The sequence below is a fragment of the Pseudorca crassidens genome, chromosome 1, assembly GCF_039906515.1.
Source record: "Pseudorca crassidens isolate mPseCra1 chromosome 1, mPseCra1.hap1, whole genome shotgun sequence".
Taxonomy (NCBI): Eukaryota; Metazoa; Chordata; class Mammalia; order Artiodactyla; family Delphinidae; genus Pseudorca; species Pseudorca crassidens.
The window spans coordinates 42,319,370-42,338,586 of record NC_090296.1 but is presented as its reverse complement, the minus strand read 5'-3'; the positions used below and the strand labels follow the sequence as shown (position 1 = coordinate 42,338,586).

At 38.3% G+C, this 19,217-nt stretch overlaps 2 protein-coding genes across 9 annotated transcripts in view; one reads left to right on the top strand and one right to left on the bottom strand.

The window, feature by feature from the left end:
• L3HYPDH (trans-L-3-hydroxyproline dehydratase) overlaps window positions 1-1,465 on the bottom strand; it is a 12,595-nt gene extending 11,130 nt beyond the window's left edge. For 2 of the 4 annotated variants that reach the window (XM_067734524.1, XM_067734552.1), the window contains exon 1: window positions 836-1,464. In XM_067734524.1, coding sequence (XP_067590625.1) covers window positions 836-1,343 — 508 coding nt within the window. In that variant the 5' untranslated portion in view covers window positions 1,344-1,464. Of the gene's footprint in view, window positions 1-835 lie in introns of all 4 variants that reach the window. The other 2 variants (XM_067734542.1, XM_067734533.1) reach the window with 2 other exon arrangements.
• JKAMP (JNK1/MAPK8 associated membrane protein) lies at window positions 1,462-19,217 on the top strand. 5 transcript variants are annotated; one of them, XM_067734564.1, is made up of 7 exons: window positions 1,462-1,616; window positions 3,582-3,673; window positions 4,247-4,401; window positions 9,871-10,077; window positions 13,304-13,485; window positions 16,983-17,059; window positions 18,940-19,217. In XM_067734564.1, the coding sequence occupies exons 1-7, from the start codon at window positions 1,613-1,615 to the stop codon at window positions 19,156-19,158; spliced, it is 936 nt and encodes a 311-aa protein (XP_067590665.1). In that variant the 5' UTR covers window positions 1,462-1,612; the 3' UTR covers window positions 19,159-19,217. The 5 variants fall into 5 exon arrangements, with proteins under 5 accessions (XP_067590665.1, XP_067590699.1, XP_067590674.1 ...); XM_067734573.1 differs by having other exon boundaries at window positions 1,487-1,616; window positions 3,600-3,673; XM_067734581.1 differs by having other exon boundaries at window positions 1,497-1,616; window positions 3,550-3,673.

Genomic DNA, 19,217 nt, shown 5'->3' with positions numbered 1-19,217 from the left:
GGATGAATAGTTACACCGTTTTACATGACATACAGGCTCTGTACTAGAGAACCCACCAAAGCCTTTTAAAGGCTCTGCACACCTAGAGAACTGTAACTAGCAACCCTATATATTCTGCAGTCTTTCTATGTCTAGGAAGATGTTTTTTAAAAATTCTAAGTACCTTGTATACTCATTAAATCCTCAAAAAAACCTCAATGAGATAACAAATGAAGATACAATGGACACGGAGGGCGTCAGTAATTTGACTAAGTTCGCATAGCTTTAAGGGTGTGTCAGGATTTGGACCCAGGCAATGTCTGTACCTGTTCTTAAAGAATTAGACCAGCAACATCTGTATCTTCTCGAAAATATTTAATTCTTCCCCCAATAAGTGGGAAAGGCAATTTTTACAGATGACTTTTAGTAACGTGTTTACTAACTTGTCAGGGTGTAATAATGTGTCTAGCAATCATATTCTAGCCAGCCTGGAGCTCCGGTTCTTTGCACTTTCCTTGACCCTAGTGGACCTTGCCTTACCCAACTGTGAAATCTCTAGGAATGCCTGACGAGTGGAGAATGAGTCGCTGAGTATGGGAAGCACGGAATTCTGTACCCCTCAAGACTCTCCCCAAACCACAGACGGATAGATCTGCGGGGTAATCAAATTGCATGCACCAAACAAATTCGCAAGGGCAAGGTGCTGACACACACTTACAGTTATTTAGAATTACCTTTTTACTGATTGTAAAGGCTTTGTGGGGTGGGTTAGTTGCGGTGCGTGGGTTCCAGCCAAGAGAGACAGTGTAATTAGTTGGGTCCTGGGCTGCAGGGCCGGAAGGGTCCCGCCGGTTACCTGTGGCCAGCGCGAAGGCCGGGACGCTGTGGAAGCGCACCGGGCCGCCACTGCGGCCGCCCTCGCACTCCACGAAGGCGGCTACCAGCCCGCACGGGCAGTGGATGTTGACCAGGGTCTCGCGGGCGCCGGCGGGGGGCGCTGGCACCAGCCCGAAGTCGAGCGCGAACCGGCCCAGAGCCAGCACCGCGTGGCCGCACATGGAACTGTAGCCCTCGTTGTGCAGGAACAGGACGCCCAAGTGCGCGTCAGGCAGCTCGCTCGGCACCAGCACAGCCCCGTACATGTCCCGGTGCCCCCGGGGCTCGAACATCAGCCGTCGCCGCACGTGGTCGAGGTGCTGGCGCATGTAGCGCTGCTTGGCCAGCAGCGTGGGGCCGACCACCTCCGGACACCCAGCCAGCACGATGCGCAGAGGCTCGCCGCCCGTGTGCATGTCCACCACCGACAGAGCCGGCGTCCTCGTGTCGTGCGGAGGCAGCCGGGGCACAGCCGGCGGGCTCGCCATCGTCTGCGTTCAGATGGGGAATCGACAACCGCACAGCCCCTCGCGTTTCCAACCCGCCTCCTCCCCGCCAGAGGGCCAGGCCGCAGCGCCACCTGAAGGGCGGGGCCTTCGAGCCGAGACCCGGAAGCCCGAGGCGGGGCGGGGCTTCGGAGCGGTCGCCCGGGTTACCAGGAGGCGGAGCCGTCGAGGCGGCTTTGGCCCGGATGTCCGGGCGCTGCGGCGGGGTCGGCTGATCCACGAAACTCTCCAAGGAAACCTACAAGCTGCCGATGGGTGAGTGATTGCCGAGGTCCCGGGAAGCATTTATCCTAGTCTCTGCTTCTTCCCTACGCTCCCAGCTCTGGGCTCGGCCACAGCGGGTGGCCTCCGGATAGCGGCGAATCCTTGTCCCTTCCTCCCAGCAACTCTTGGCCGGGCCGAGGTGGGATAGGGGTAGTCTCTGCTCCAGACAGGCTGCAGCGAGGAGACCGACTGCAGAGGGGACGCCGGCTGCGTACTGGGGGAAGAGGCCAGGCCTTTGTTGTTTGTTCAAAATGTCACCTCAGTCCCTTTGTTTAACATTCCTGAGAGTTGACTTGACAATTTAAAGCGCGGGCGTAAGTGCAGGAAAACAGGAAAGGAAGCAGAAGCTAATTGCTGCTTAACGGTTGAGTCCTGCTTCAGCATCAAACGTTAAGTTTGGGGGGCCTTTCACAAAGGGGCATGACGGTTGCAAAACAAAAAATCTAGACCTCCTTTACTAAAGGAAATCAAAGGGGAAAGTGAGCGTGCAGTGGGAGCTAGGGTTTTTTTGGTCGACGGTAAGCTGTTGCGTTCAGTTTATCATACCGGTTTTCAGGCCTTGGATTTTGAGAAATTTTAGAATATTTACACTCAAATGTATTTATTATGCAACTGCTAGATGCCAAACCGGTATAGAAGGTTTCCAGTTCTTTACCTTCTGCCTGCTCAAAAAATCTGAAACAACTCGTTTCCGTCTATTAGTTTAGAACATTGTGATTACAACTGGTTTAAAAATAAGTGTCAAGTAAGGTAAAGAAGGCCATGGGTTTTTTAAAAAGTCAGAAATTTGATAAAAGTGAAAATATTAAACTTGAGACATTTTAGTCAGCGCCATTTCTATTTTTCTCTTAAGCACAAGGAGAAAGAAAAAAGTCTACTTGAATTTGAAAGAAGAAAGAGTATGGTGGATCAGGCAGTCTCTAGATTGTGAATTCATGAAGAATTTGGGAAATGATTGTTCAAGAATAGCCATAGAATGCATAATTTCCCAAGTTAATTCACATTTGGCCACAGTTGTTTTGGATTTATTCCACATGAGGCTGTAGGTTCTTTGCGGGTAGGGACTCTGTCATGTTCCTCCGCGAATCTTTAGGGGCCCTTCACCAGTGGAATCAGAAACTTAATGCATGTTTACTGAAGGAATGAGTCAATGATGGAAGGGAATCAGATGTCACTGATGAAACAAACTCGTTCGATAGTTTCTCCCTGTAGGTGAGGTCAAAGACAATCTGTAGGCCCTGAGTTTTTTGGTTAAAAAGAGCTGCTTTTTATGTTGTCCAAGCCTTGAGATCAGAGGGTTGATTCTAATGCAGTGGTTCCTAAGTATTGGTCAGAGGCCCAGTGACAGCCTTGATGAAATCTTCACTTGTCCTCTACAAAAATGACCAAAGTTAGGATAATTTACAAGCTTCTTGTAAGGTGAATGTATTTACTTTAAAGGCCTTCCCTTTATTCTGAACTTACGTCCTTTCTGCTTTTCTGGTATTAAAGGGTGTTTTGTCATGAAGTAAGGTGATAATAGATTTCGTGTGTATGCTTGCACTTAATGTCCTGACTGGGCAAAATAAAAAGTATCCATCCTCTCTTAGTCCTCTAGTTAAAAAAAAAAAAAAAAATAGGAAATTCAAAAGGCTAGGCCATCTAATCAAGGGGAATGGCTGGTTGGAGCCACTGGAGACGTACCAGGTTAGGCTTTGAGTTGTGGGCATGAAGTCCGCTCTGCTGGTTGAGAACCTTAATCTTAAGGAACAGTATTAGCAATAAGGTTCCATGTAACCTTCAATAGTGTCACAGTGTAAAAGGAAACCTTTAAATAAATGCATCAAGACTTTTGTCTAATACATATTTTTTAATTGAAAGTGTGTTGAGATATTTCTGCCAAATGTTTCAGCTCTTATTACCTTATTTTTTATAATCACAAAAGATGTTACTATACTGGCATTTGTTTTTAAAAAGCTGTCGATATTCAACCAGCATGCCTTGGACTGTATTGTGGGAAGACCCTGTTATTTAAAAATGGCTCGACTGAAATATATGGAGAATGTGGGGTAAGTCTTAACATTTGTATGTTATTTCATTTGTAAAATCTTTTTGCTTCTGAAATCTTGTCACATGTAGAGTAACTTTTTTCTTCGATGTATTCAACTTGTAAAAGAATATGGAGGCATTAATAAAATCCTTATTTGTGTTGTCATATTGATTATATATCTATAATACATCTTGACGGTCACAGTTACTAAGTTTTCTAATTTGATAGTTTTATAATAATTTCTAATTACTTTTTATTAATATAGAAAAGTGATTTGGACAATAATTTAGCATTACAACTCCAGAGCATTTCTCTGCAGTTTTTATATGGTGTTAATAACTAGGTTTTTCATGTAATATTAGTCAACTATTTTAGTAACTTAATAAAGAGTCCTTTAATAACCTTATACAGGTATAGCAAATGCAATGTAGATTGCTTTTTATTTTACTTATGCTTTCTCTTTTATTTTTAAAAGATGCACATGTAAACAGATGTTTAAACTGAAATGTGATGTCTTAGTGAATGATTTTTTGGAGGTGTTAACGTTCTAGGATAATACCTCTACATAAAATACTGTTCTTATATATCATAGGTGTGTCCAAGAGGACAGAGAACAAATGCACAGAAGTATTGTCAGCCTTGCACAGAGTCTCCAGAACTTTATGATTGGCTCTATCTTGGATTTATGGCTATGCTTCCTCTGGTTTTACATTGGTTCTTCATTGAATGGTACTCAGGGAAAAAGAGGTTAGCACTTTCTATGAATGTAACTGGGTGGACTGATGTTGGAATAGCTATCATTTAGAAGACCTTATCAAGTAATTATACTTCTGTTTTTGTAAAAGTGGCAAACCTGTTTTTCCTTTATCTTCTGATTACTTTTGACTGTGGCAAGGAAACTTAATGCTAGGGCATGCCTCAGTAAATATTAAGGGAAATATCCTTTGTCTGTTTTACTCTGAGTGATGCTGAGGGAGTATTTTAGTTATATTTTTATTTCTTAATTTCATTGGTTTTCTACAAAGACTTGGCTATGATTACAAACTGTTTATTGTTCTAAAACAAATACTTTGCAACTTAATACTAGTAATCTAGTATAATGTAGTTAAAATGTTATAGCTGCAACCTAATTATGAAAACTCATACTAAAACAAATCCAAAAAATTTACTGAGCATTGTGTTTTATGTTGAAAAGATCAGGGAAGGAGATACAAAAATAACTGATGTGGTTTATAGTCATACTCTTGTAGAGAAGACAAATGTATACATAACTAATTATAATACAAATCAGTCTTAAAAGTATATAACAAAAAGTATATAAAAGCTTTATAAACAAAATGCTCTGGAATCACTAAGAATGGAAGAGATAAATTGTGCCTGGTGGCACCCGAAACACTTCAAAAAAGGAACATTTTAGGCAGAAGCAACAGCGTGAACACTGGCAGGGAGGTATGAAACGTGATCTCTTGTGAGTGGGAATGGAAGTAGTTGGGTGTTCAAAGTGTGGATTGCATATGAGAGAAAGGTAATAAAAAGGAAGGTGGGAAAGGGGGTTGAGGCCAGAATGTGAAAGTTCTTGGTGACGTTGTGAACCTCATCCCCCTGGGAATGAGGAACCATATTCTACGGTAGTACATTTCAGCCATCCTGGCTGTTGGTTCCTCTGACATTTCAGCATCTTTCCTGCTTTAAGTCCTGTCCCTTTCCCCAAACTCCTCTCTACCTGAAATACTCTCTTCTCCCTGCAACTTTTTACCTACCTGCCTTTTCTTCCTTCAGATCTCAGGTTAAATTACACCTACTCGGAGAGGCCTCCCCTGACCCAATCTAATGTAGGCTTGTCCCCGTTATTTTTCTTTTTTAATAGCACTCTCATTTTTTTGTTGTTTTTGCTTTGTATTTAGCAGTCAACACAATTTGTAGTTATGTTTGTCTCCTCATTTAATGTTATTTCCCACCCCTGACCATAGGCTCCATGAGGGCAGTGGCCATCGTTGTTGTTGTCTATGAAATCTCCAGAGACCAGCACAGCCGCTGGCACACAGTAGATACTCACTTAGTATTTGCCAAGTGAATGATGTATTGGTGAAGGTTTTGGTTTAGAGAAACAGCATCTTGGATGTATGTTTTAGGAAGATAACTTCTGTGGAGGGCAGATTAGTGGTGAGACATATTAGAAAGCTGTTGTCCAAGAAATAGTGATGGCCAGTGGTAGGAACGGAAGTGAAGAGAAGGTCAGGTGGAAGTAGAATCAGTACTTTTCTGGATCTACCTAATAAGTCCACAGTGATTATTTACGTTGGAAGAGCATTCATTACTTTTTCAGAAGACTCTATTAAAAAATTTTTTTAAAGCAGCTTTCATCCTGCTTTTAATTTCTGTTAATAGAATGATGAGAGATGAGGGCTAGAAAAGAGATGTGATTAACAGAGCTAAAATAGAATAATTGCTCATTTGGAACTTCTCAGCCCAGAGTGGAGAAGAGGTGGGTTTAATGGATGTACCTCACCAAATGCATTTGAACTAAAACATCAGATATGTTTTGAGAGAGAATTTTAGAGCAGAGGGTAGAGCCTTGGTTTGGGGGTAAAGCAGAGGTGTGATCAGTGCTTAGGCAGGAAAGGAGGTGGGTTTAAAAAGGAGGTTGCATATCCATGCTTTGCCTAGGAAATTGGTAGCAAGGAAGACAAGGACTATCTCTTGCATTTTCCTGAGACATTGCACTTAAAATCAAGGAAGCAGTGGCCTAGCTGACTGAGGCTAGACTCATGTTTCTCGACATTTTTTTCATTCTTTCCTCCTTAAAGAAGCTTTTTAGATACCTTTCTTCCCTCAATTCCACCTACCCCATAAAATTGTAATATCGCAGATATATTGTTTATTGGTTTATATAGTGTATGTATACATGTGCTTTATATATAAAAAGTGTAATATTATTTTATACCCAAGGATCCATTCTTGTCCCCTTGGGAGTGCTAGTGCCCATTGAGAATGCATGGGCTAGACACTAATCAAAACTTCCCTTTCTGGCCTGCTTGCTTTCCCCAAAGTTTAGTATTAAATTTGTTTTTCTTTTGAGGCCAGGCCAGAGATAGGCAGAAATTGCATGTTTTTTTATATAATGAAGCCAGAAGCTGTGCTTCTTCTGTAATTTGTTTTTATGTAATTTATAGCTTTCCAGATGTATTCATGCAACAGTCTTTAGGGATGTTTGCAATGTGCCAGGTGCTGTGCTAGGTTGTGGGATTCAGAGATGATGAAGATGTGGGTGCTCACAGTCCAGCGGATGAGGTAGACAGACCATCACAGTGTATGTGAGGGTCTATAGGAGAGGTGTGTACAGAGGTTTAAGGCTAGCTTAAAGAAGGAAGCAGTCAATTCTGTCCTCTCAAAATAGGGTGGTGTCACAGGAGAAGAAACTGACTTTAAGTTGAACTTTGAAAAATGAATAGTTTTTGAGAGAGGAATTGAAGAAAGAGTCAGACAGTAGGAAAAAGATGTGCAAAAGTCTAGAGCCAAGAAAGAGCACAGCATAACCAAGAAATGAGAGCTGAGGGTGCTATGAGAAATAGGGACTAAATGAGACCAAGATATAAAGAGGTTTGGGGCTGGGGGAGTCTTAGGAAATACTCCTAAGACCTGGGGACAACCCCAGAGCTGATCTTGAAGGATACACCATTTGCCAGATAGGTGACATGTTTTCAGGTGGAGCATGAAGCATGCTGGGATGAATGGAGCAGTGAGGAAACAAAGTAATTTCGTAAGGGCAGGAGGTGTGGGAGGTAAGGCTGGTAGGAAGTATTTTTCCTGAAAGGCAGATGGGATCCACTGAGGTAGTTTAATAAGGGGAGTTTTCAAAGCAGATTCCATTTTGTAAAGATTACGTAGTTGACTGCAGATGGATTGAAAGGGAGCATGATGAGAAGAGGAAGCCAGTAAGAAGGTTGCCAAAGTCATGGCAAGAAATAATGAGGTTGGGATTTGGCCTCTAAAAATATGAATTCTGTAGGGAAGCAAAAGATTGGATTATGTAATATGAAAGTGTACACGTTTACTTACATATTTTGTGTCTTCATCTGTGTAAAATGGCACAGGAGTTCTGCTTCCAACACCATGGGCTAATTAGGAGCTCCAGGTCACCCTCCTGCATGAAATAACTAAAGTCTGGAAGAGACATACTGTTTAAGACATTGCTGGTCTCACAGGAATAAGGGGGGATCTCCGAGAACTCTTCTTTTTCAGAAAACGAGCAAACCCACCCTGAGCTGGGGCCAGAGTGACAAACCAGGCAGTAGCGTTGGGAGGGTGGCCAGAGGTTAACTGCCGATAGCAACTGGGTAGTCCTTTCTGTTCCACGTGATATTGAGTTGGGATGCACCCATCTAGAGGCTGGACTGGGCTGTGGTGTTCAAAATGAGTAACTCATATGCTGGAGTAGGTGCTGGCTGTCAGCTGTGAGCACATGGGGGCTGCTGACCAGCTGCTCTTTTATCTTTGGTATTCTGCAGCTTAATTATAATGTGAATTTCTTTTTATTTATTCTGCTTGGGATGTGTTTTGCTTCCTAGGAAGCAATTCTGTGAATTTGTTTTTCATTCTTTCAGATGAGCCCAGTCAAACCACAGAACAGTGAGAAATAATCACTGGTGGTTGTTTCAGGCCATTGAGTTTTAGGGTAGTTTGCTGTGCAGTGATAGGTAACTGAAACATTGTGCAAATAGAAAACTCAAAAGCATCTATAGAGAAGCAATCATAAATAATGAGAGTTTAGTGAAAAGGCTGGCTGTAAGCTAAGTATATAAAATCAATTACCTCCCTATATTTCATTTACAGAATCACAGTACTGTGAGGTAGCCAAGACCAAGGTAGATTTATACTGTGGAACTTGACAAGCTAATTCTCTAATTTATATGGAAGTTCAAAGGCCCAAGAATGACCAAGACCACTGAAAAAGTAAAAGAATGTATGTAATATCAAGAATTATTGTCATATTCTGTTGTCTCAGGGATAGATAAATGGACCCCAGGAACAAAATAGAGAACCTAGAAACAGGCCGGTTATATAGGAGACTTGATATGGCAGAAGTGGCATGGCAGCTTAGTGGGAAGAACAGTAACTATTCAAGAAAATGCTGCTGCTGGGACAATTGGATATCCAAATGGGAAAAGCTAAAGTTATATACTAACTTAGACACAGAAATCTCTTCTGAGTTAAAGATTGAAACATGAAAAGCAAAACCTTAAAACTTTTAGAAGAAAATGTAGGATAATATTTTTCTTAGAGTGAGAATCTGCTAACCAGAAATTTAAAAATTGATAAAGGCAACTATATTAAAATTTAGAACATCTATTCATAAAAAGACATCACAAAGAAAATGAAAATTCAACCCGCAAACTGAGAGGAAGACATTTGCAACACGTTTTACTAACAAAGCAGAATGGATAAATAATGGAAAGATCACACAATGGATTATTATACAGCAAGGAAAACGACTGAACTTCAGATATAAGCAAAACCATGAATGAATCTTGGAAATGTAATTTTGAGTGGAAAGAAAAATCTCAGAAAGCTTACCTCACTTTATCATGTTGAAAAATAAGCAAAACTAAATAGTGGTTTTGAAGTATAAATACAGTTGGAATAAAACCTGTTTAGAAAAACTGATAAAGAACATTTAGTATAATGGTTATTTCTAGGGGAGAGACAGGAATATGGAATGGGGAGGAACAGGTAGATATAAATTGTTAATGTTTTAGTTGTTGGGTTAGGTGGTGAGCTTACGATGTTTATTATATTTTATAACTAATATGTATTACATATAATCTTTTATGTACTTTTAATGTTTAAGATAATTTAAAATGATGCGTAGATAACTTTAAGACATTTTTAATAATTTGGCGAGTTACTGAAGATAAAGGTAGATCTAATTTCTGCTCTTCTACACATTTAGACAATATTGGCACAGTGTTTCCTGGGATGAGTATTTATCCCTTTTTAGTAAACCTTTAGTAAACCTTTAGTAAAGGTTAAATCCTTCTCAAGTAGTTTTCATATGTGCTTGGCTTTACTTACCTATTTAGAAGATTTTTTTGTTTCAGGATTTATCAGTTAAAACTTCTTTTTAGAATACATATTTTGAAGCATACACAGGTTTTATTAAAAGCCACGTAACATGCTGAGAATTTTCTGGTGACTGTGCTTCCTTTGTTTTACTAGTTCCAGTGCCCTTTTCCAACACATCACTGCATTATTTGAATGCACTATGGCAGCTATCATCACCTTACTTGTGAGCGATCCAGTCGGTGTGCTTTATATCCATTCATGTCGAGTATTGATGCTTTCTGATTGGTACACCATGCTTTACAATCCAAGTCCAGATTATGTTACCACAGTGCACTGTACTCATGAAGCTGTCTACCCACTGTAAGTATTTATTTAGATGTAAGATCATTTTTTTTTTAAATGATGATTATAGATTTCATTCATTTAAGCAGATTGAGCCTTGCGAAATGGCTCCTAGGCACTGGGGGAGATATACAGAAATGATTTTCTTCTTTTACGTGATACATAGTCTGAGAAGAGGAAATAGAAATACATCTTAGTATAATAGAAGTGAAAGTATTTTTGTGTTGATGTTGAAGTATGAGCACTTCTAAAATAAGCTATATCTGTTTCTTAAAAAGGGAATTATAAGGAAAACCTTTTTCTTATACAACAGAGAAGCAATATCTGACATACAGGAAGTAGTATAGGCTTTGGAGCTAAAAACAGGCTTGAGTTTGAATCCCAGGCCTGTCAGCTGTTAACTTGAACATGTTAAGAGCCTCTTAACCTCGGCTTTCCTGTTGGTAAAAATGGGAATAATGATACCTTATAAGGTGACTTAAATAAATGCCTTACATACAGGAAGCACTTATAAGTAGCTGGCATTATTATTAGAGAGCTTGGCTTCATGTTCTTTCTTCTTTTTTTTTTTTTAAATATCAAATTCATAACATTCTGTATAATATTACCCTGGCCTACGTTTTTAGAATTTCTGTGAATTAGTGTTCATTCTGATGTGTTTTTCTCAGTAAATGTATAATAGAAGAGTCTGGTATTTGTATTCTCATAGTTGTAGCAAGTTACCATTATGTAATATGCTCAAAAAAATAGTACTTTTTGTGCAATTCTTAATAGTACTAAGTGTCAAAAACAAACATGCATGTATGTAAAAAGATACTTTGCAAAAAACGAGATCCAAAAAAAAAGTAGAAAAAAACAACAACAAAACAAAAAACGAGATCCAGATATAGAGCTATAAAAATCTTTTCCACCTGCCTACCTTTTAAGTCCTGCAAATTATTTATATATATACAGAGACAACCAGACATATTTATATATATAAATTGTATCTAAAAGACTGATACTATCTTATTTGTTGATTTCATAGAGCTATAACCCTCAGCTCTGGGGAGTTGTCCTGGGGACTTGGAGAACTTAACCTGGTCCTATACAGAGAAGTTAATTACTGAATCAGATATTATATTTAAATAAGATGTATTTAAAACATCTTATTTAAAACAAAATCAGACTGATTTGCTGCTATTCACATCTATAGTGTTTTTTATAGTATCTGTAAATCCTGTAGGAGAGTCAAAAAATATGAGAACAGAGATGGCAAATAGGTACTCGCAGCCCTCATTCTGCAGTCATAACAGCCACTTCTAATTTATTACAGCACTTGTCCTGCTGAGTTGGGTGTAGCCTCAGAGCCTTGTCACAGCACTCAGTCAGACTCATCACACAACTTCATTGATTAGGACATTTTCCATCTGTTCACCATCTTTGAATTAAGTAGGTATTTTTTTTTTCTTAGCAGCTTTACCAATAGTCACTGTGGAATGGACTGTCTGCCTTGTTTTACTAATTATACAAAACAATGTTTTATTAAAAGTATGAGAAGATTTTATAATACTAGCATTTGAATTCATACATGTTACTTTACATAACCATTTAAACTTACATATATGGCTAGACTGGGGCTAAACATTTCTGAAAGCTGTAGGACTACCAAAGTCATAATGAATTTTTTTTTTTATAAGTCAACAAAAAGTAGTGGCGCAATATTAACAGAAACCTTTGGAACACTATTACATTGACTAGTGGAGGATATCTTCTCCATTGGTATATATAAATTCCTTACAAATTGAAAAATATCAGAATGGTTTTACTGATAATTATAGTTTTGAGGCGAAATTAATTAGATAAGATATGGAAAAATATGCAAGCTTCTATCATTAGAAACTTACTGCAAAAGGTAATGTTTACTAAAACTTTGAGTTATTGACAATGAGCAGTAATTACTGTTGTAACAAAACTTAGCTTTAGCTTGTCAGATTTATCCTATGTGCATATGAGGGGCATGGATGTGGGGGGGAGGTAGAGGATGAGGTCTTCTGGTGGAGAGCAGGGGCAGGAAACAGGTATCTGCTTCCAAAAGCTAGTTTCCTAGTTCTTTAGGACAGGTAGCACATGATGGTTTCCTTCTGATTAAAATAATAGTCTTTTTGGAGCTCTTAAGGAACTACAAGCTGAAGGAATAGACAGATTTTATTTTGTTTTGATATTGGTAAGAGGTAGCCTAAGAAGACAAAACTCATCATCCAAGAAGTGAGGCTTGAAATAATGCAGTATGGTACAGGGCTGGACCTAAAAGCATCATGAGAGCACAGCGACCCGGTATCATTAAGCTGTGTGGAGAAGAGGCATGTGGTCAGTTATTTGAAACAACTCCCGTGCTTCCCTTGACTCCCCCCTGCAAGGGAGAGGGTTTGCGTATAAGATAGTAAAAAAAATAATTTGAAAATCCTCATGGAAAGGAAGTTAAAACTATGTGCATAGAAATATAAATATTCAAAATAAGGAGCTAGAAACTATAGTCTGCTGATACAGAGATCTTTTTGCAACTTTTTTTCTGGTTGTAAAAATTACATTATAGGATATTTGGAAAACAGAAAAGGCATACCCCAAATAAAATAATCCATAATTCCATTTCTTAAGATGATCACTGCTAAAAATGTCTTTCCAGCTGCACTTTTTATTTTTATTTTATTTTTTTATTCTTTTTTAAAGAACATTAAGGTTATTCTATGCACATGCCGTTTTGTAGCCTGTTCTTGTCACTTAATGTATGAGGCACAGTTGCTTTTGTTGTTAACATTTCTTTCATAACTGGATTTTTAATGTCTGCATAGTATTCCAGCATAAATGTACTCTAAAATTTAACCAACTTCCTATTGTTGAATATTTATTTTCTTCCTGAGTTTTCTTTATTGTGTGATTCAATAAAAATGCTTGTTCATCAGGTTTTTGTGTATACCTGATTGTTTCCCTTTGATAAATTTCTACAAGTAAAATTTTTGAATTAAAGGATATAAACATTTTAGGATTTTTGATACACATTTCCAAACTGTCTACCGGAAATGACTCAGCATACACTTTGCAGTGGTATTATGAGAGTCTTTTTGGTGAACCCTCCACCAGTCTGAATATTCGATGGATAGACTTTTTAAACCTTTTTCAGGATCTTTGATTTTAAAATGATCAATGATAAAAATACATTTTAAAACATATTTTTGATGTTATAATTTTTCATTTTATTTTCCAGATACACCATTGTATTTATCTATTATGCATTCTGCTTGGTATTAATGATGCTGCTCCGACCTCTTCTGGTAAAGAAGATTGCCTGTGGGTTAGGGAAATCTGATCGATTTAAAAGTATTTATGCTGCACTTTACTTCTTCCCAATTTTAACCGTGCTTCAGGCAGTTGGTGGAGGCCTTTTATGTAAGTTTGTTGGGTAAAGTCAATGAAATATATTTACTATATGTGATAAACAATATTTTCTCTGAGTATAATTTTGGACCTTTTTCTGTAGTTTGGTTTCTGTTTTTTATTCTTGAAAATAAACCATAGTATATATTTTTGCTAAAACATATCATCATTCTTTATCAAAACTGATTTCTGTTTAGAGAATACTTTGTATTTGAAGCTCACGTCAATAGGAAGATTTTTAAAACCTGAGTATAAATTAAAAAACATAATAGATGGAAATTATTCTTGATATAATAGATGGTTTTTACATATAATAGATGGAAATTACTCGTGATAATATATACTGTTTACCATTAAGTCTTAGTTTTCTAAATTCCTTTATGAAAGACTTAGATATAGTAAAAAAATCCTCAATATATTTTTTTAATATATCCATTCATTTATTCAGCAACCATTTAGACTGATCTGTGACTCGAAAGAAGAATGAGAGAAAGTTGGTGTTAAAGAGCTCATATATTACTAGGAAAGCTATAAGTAGCTGAGAGAACATAGTGAGGGACTTTTTGAACGTGTGACATTGAACATTGCAAGGATGTTGGATACCATCTTTATATGGAACCTGCGTGGGTGCAGAGGGCAAGCTTCTGGCCTGAAGGAACTGGGCAAGATGGCATCACTGTGCAAGTAATGTAGCTTAGTAATGAATTTGATTCAAAGTTAGGAGGGTGGAGCTGAGGATAAGGCCACGGGAAGAAGAAATTGGAGACTAGTCAGGGGTCTGTTATCCCTCATATTCTGGTTTTACAGATGTATTGTTTCTTTTGGCCTGCATAGTATTTGAAAATCTATAGTTTTTCCTAGCTCCTACCATTTCCTATTTTCTTAGATTTGGCCCACTTCAGTCATTCTCCTGGATGACCTCTGTAGGCATTTGAGGTTGCTATTCTTGCTCTAGGGACTAGAGACCTGCTCTTAAAAGGATTTCAGGAGGAAGAGTGACATGACTAGATTTGCATTTTAGAAAGATAACTTGGTAGCAGTGTGGAAGATGGATTGGCAGGGAAGAGAACCTGGGGGATCAGTTAAGAGATGACAGCCATAGGCCAGGCCTGACTGTCTGACCTAAAGCAGAGAAACACTGGGAAAGAAGAACTATTTCAAAGACAGAATTAACTAAGCTAGGTAACTAATTAAATATAGGGGTTGAGGAAATGGGAGGAGAATACGATAAAGGAGCTTTCTGACTTAGTAACTAGTGAATGTATGAATAATGAATGTTAGAATAAGCAAATAGGGTGGTGAGAAGTGAATTCAGTTTTAGGTATTCATGGAATATTCAAAAGAGCACAGGTAGTCATTTATCCTAGACAAGCTTGGGAGAGCTGACTAGGCTTAAAGATTTAAGAATTGCCAGCCCTCAAACCCCTGTGTCCTAGACTGCCACTGGTGCTATTGTATAGAACCTCTTGGTTATGAAATGGGGAAAATGGAAAAGCTGTGGAAAGCAGGGAAAGGTTTGGAAAGTTAACCTAAGGAGACTGTCAGACAGTGTTACTTCCTATGTTGTAGCTGCCTATATGGAAAATGCCTTTTCCCACACTGAAAGTCTTTGGATCATTTTGTTAACAAGCCTCCACTCAAAACACATTCATAGGAGGATCAAGGAGTTATTGTTTATTTGCACTAAGTATAAACTTGCGCAATCTGCTGAGATTAGTCACAGAGGGTATCATACCAACTCATAATTTTATGGTGTTGAGAAAAGGCACCAGCAGATTTGGAGTCTGGTGAGGACTCATTTCTTGGTTCATTGATGGCTGTCTTCTTTCAGTGTCCTCACATAGCAGAAGAGGGAAGAGGTCTTTGAGGTCTCTTTTATAAGGGCACAAATCCCATTCATGAGGGCTCCACCCTCATGACCTAATCCACCCCAAAGGCCCCTACACCTACTAACAGCATCACATTGAGGGTTAGGATTTCAACATAAGAATTTGGGGAGTGGGGTCACAAACATTTAGTCCATGACAAGGGAATATAGCAAGTCTGAGCAAAGTAGAGCACCAAGAGGCTTCTGGTAGCTCAAGATACCAGGGTCTAGGGAGAGAGACACTGGGGTAATTAGGAAGATGTCAGTGACAAACTTTTACCTGCTTGGAAGTATTATTGAAGCCAGTTTTTAAGTGTGATCTTCCTCTGAACCACCAGCAGAACTAAAATGAAGATTTCCAGGCACTACCCCCAGCCAGACCTAGTTGCTCAAAATATTACATTGTTTTAGACCCTAGAGTAAGAACCACTCTAAATCCTGCTTTGAGCCCAGAACCTCCCTCTACTCCCCACAAGTTTGGGGCTAGTTGGAAATTTCCTCTTTCTCCTTTTTACTACCATTTCTTTCTCTACCAGTTCTTACTATCATTAGCAACATTGTTTAGCTATTTATAAGTTAATTGGGATTCTTTTGAATGGCTGGTTAGGACCTAATCATTGTCAGTTATTTAGTAATTGGAATCAGACCTGCATAGATAATTCAGAGATTCGGGCTGCCATATCCTTAATTAACATTTGAAAATGTTCCAGATGGGTTCCACTGCATTGTATTGTAGAATGATTAATAGTTTTAGTAACTGAAGTTAATCGTTTTAAAATAATTGTATAAAAATAATTCAAGGTATCTTTCTCAATTTGTCCATTTGTTTTAGTGAGCTATAAATTTAGAACATTTTAAGAGGTGGTATTTTTAAGAAAAAATTTCACTTAAAGTATTATTTTACTGTACTGTATTTGAAGTAGAACTGTCTAGAAATTTGACATTAAGAGCACTGAATGATCCATTTTGCCTTTGAGGTTTATTGGTATATGACCTTTTAATTAAAGCTGAATTACTCTTATATATAGCCTTTCTCAACTGAAGTTCCCCATCTGGACCACAAAACACAGAAAATTGAGTAATTATTTTGCCAATTCTCCCAAGTTTGATACATAACTAGTATCATGCGAGATGCATAGGAGAGAAGTTAATTCTTTACAGCAGTGGAAGCCTTCAGGCAGGGGTCTTCAAAGCTGGGCCAATGATAGTTTTACATTTTTTAACTGTTGGGAAAAAAAATCAAAAGAAGAGTAGTATTTCTTGACATGTGACAGTTATATGAAATTTGAATTTTATTGTCTGAATAACTTATAAATAAGTTATAACTTACAAACTTATAAAGTAAGTTTTACTGGAACACAGACACATCCATTTTCTGTATGATCTGGCTGCTTTCCCACTACAGCTGCGGACTTAAGTGACTGAGACATAAACTGCGTGGCCCACGAAGCCAAAAGTACTCACTATCTGGTCCTTTACAGAAGAAGTTTGCTGACCCCTGCCTTAGAGCATTAGGGCTTCACTCTCTCCCAAGACTGGTTGAGAAGGTTTTTGTCTGTGGAAAGAATTATACTGTTTGAATTTTTTGATGGTTTATTCAGAAAATTTAATTTTCAGCATAATACCAATGTTTGTCTTTCAGACTATGCCTTCCCATACATTATATTAGTATTATCTTTGGTTACTCTGGCTGTGTACATGTCGGCTTCCGAAATAGAGGTAGGACATCTTTTTTCCTTTGTTAAAGACTTTTTTTTTAATAGATTTGATAACTGAATAGGAGAATAGTGCATATGATATGATATGTTGCAACTGATTGTTTTAGTAATCCTTGGCTAAACGATGCCACTCAGTGGCTTTTGGCTCATTAGTTCATGAAAAGTTGTATACTAGACAATATTTGCTTGGGAAATTAGTGAAGTAGTCAGGCTTAACTTCAGCATGTTAGAGAAAAAACTCATTTCACATCATTTATCCACATAGAAAATGTATAATTATTGAAATGTTGAACCCTATTAACACTATTTTGAAGGAAACATAAAAATGCTTTATTTTATATAGAACTGATTCTAGGCTTTTTTTTTTGCAGTGAACACTAACAGTCATCAATAATTACAGTGTACATTCCATACCCTTCTATGTTTTGTCCCTAATTTTATTCTCTTGATTACGGATGTGTACTTTTGCCCTCTAATATCTGTAATACTTTGGTGATTTGGAAATATTATTAACACTCACATTAGTTCCGATGCTGTTCCTATCTTGAGATATCCTTTTTGTGCCTCTAACTTTTTAATATTTCAGTGGAAGGCCACTGTTAGAACTCTTAGAGAGTAAACTCTAAAGGAATAAAAGTGTAACATGTCTTAGTACTCTTCCATTCTATGCTTGCTAATCTAGTGCCTATGCACTGTTTTCAGCCGCCCACTACAGTTGATATGTGCTCTCTTATAATTCTTAACATAAAAAAGTTCACCCCAGAGAAAGTTGTTAACTATTTTGGAGTGGTTGCTCTTGAAACTCCTGTTTCTATTACATTAGTGAAAGAATGAGAGGGGGGAACAAACCACCTAGAAATCATAGTGACTTTTAGGTAGACTAGCAGTAGAGGAACTAGACAGTATTTTTATGGTGATTTTTCAGATGCTTCCGTTTGTATTCTACTCCCATTTCTCCTTGGTAATCTTTAATCAACTTTGCAGTATAATTAAAGATAAGCAAATTAGTTTTGGCACTTTTATCAACTCTAGGGAAATGGGGGGGAAAATGATTGGATATTTGAATAAAATGAAGTTTTTGAATTTTTGTTTATTATCCATAGTTACTATGGAAAGTTCGATTAGCTTGAATCATATTTGTTTCTCTGCTGCTGGGAATCCCCCATATATAAAACATTCATGTGCTTCAATTAGCACTCTATACATGAATCAGAAATAGGGATTCAAGTCAGGAAAAGACAGTCAAGCTCTGGGTGAGCTGATGAGCCATTTAATGAGGGATAGTTGCTAAGTAACCAGTTGCAAATTACATTTTAGTGTGTTCATTAACACATTTAGATATTACTTTTATAATAATTTGTTCCTTCCAATTTCTGTATATTGTAGAGCAGTATTAAAGATACAAGGGAAATCAGAGTAGTCACATGTCATTTCTGCTCCCTTCTAAGTATCCAGGCAGCAGACTCTAGGAATGCTGGAGTTAAGGAAGTTGGGTGTATGTACCTCCTCCTTCGCACTGGTAGACTCAGCTGCTGTGGATCAGGGCAGGAAGAAGGCACATAATGTGGCGTTCCCCTTCCAGTTCAGCTCTTTCAGAAGAAGCGGTAGTGTTTCAGGGTCGAATGGTGGTGCAGACCAGAACTTAGAGACGTGGGCTCCCATCTTGGTGCTGCCGCTGAGTGCTGAATGTAGGAAGCCTCAGTTTCCTCATCTGTGAAGTGTAGTAGCAAGACTGGGTGATTTCTTAGGTCCCTGTGATTCTGAGGTTATGATTTTGTGTGACAATAATATGTTTTAAAGTAAAATGTAATAAATTATCTAGCCAATTCAGCCCAATAATCTGTATTTCTCTTCTTTTCTTTCTTTTATAAAATTATGTAGAACTGCTATGATCTTCTGGTCAGAAAGAAAAGACTCATTGTTCTCTTCAGCCACTGGTTACTTCATGCCTATGGAATAATCTCCATTTCCAGAGTGGATAAACTCGAGCAAGATTTACCCCTTTTGGCACTGGTACCCACACCAGCCCTTTTTTACTTGTTCACCGCAAAATTTACCGAACCTTCACGGATACTCTCAGAAGGAGCCAATGGCCACTGAATGTAAAATGCCAAAAAACCCTAAGAAGTGTTCTTAATAAAAGGAAGTAAAGAAAAAAA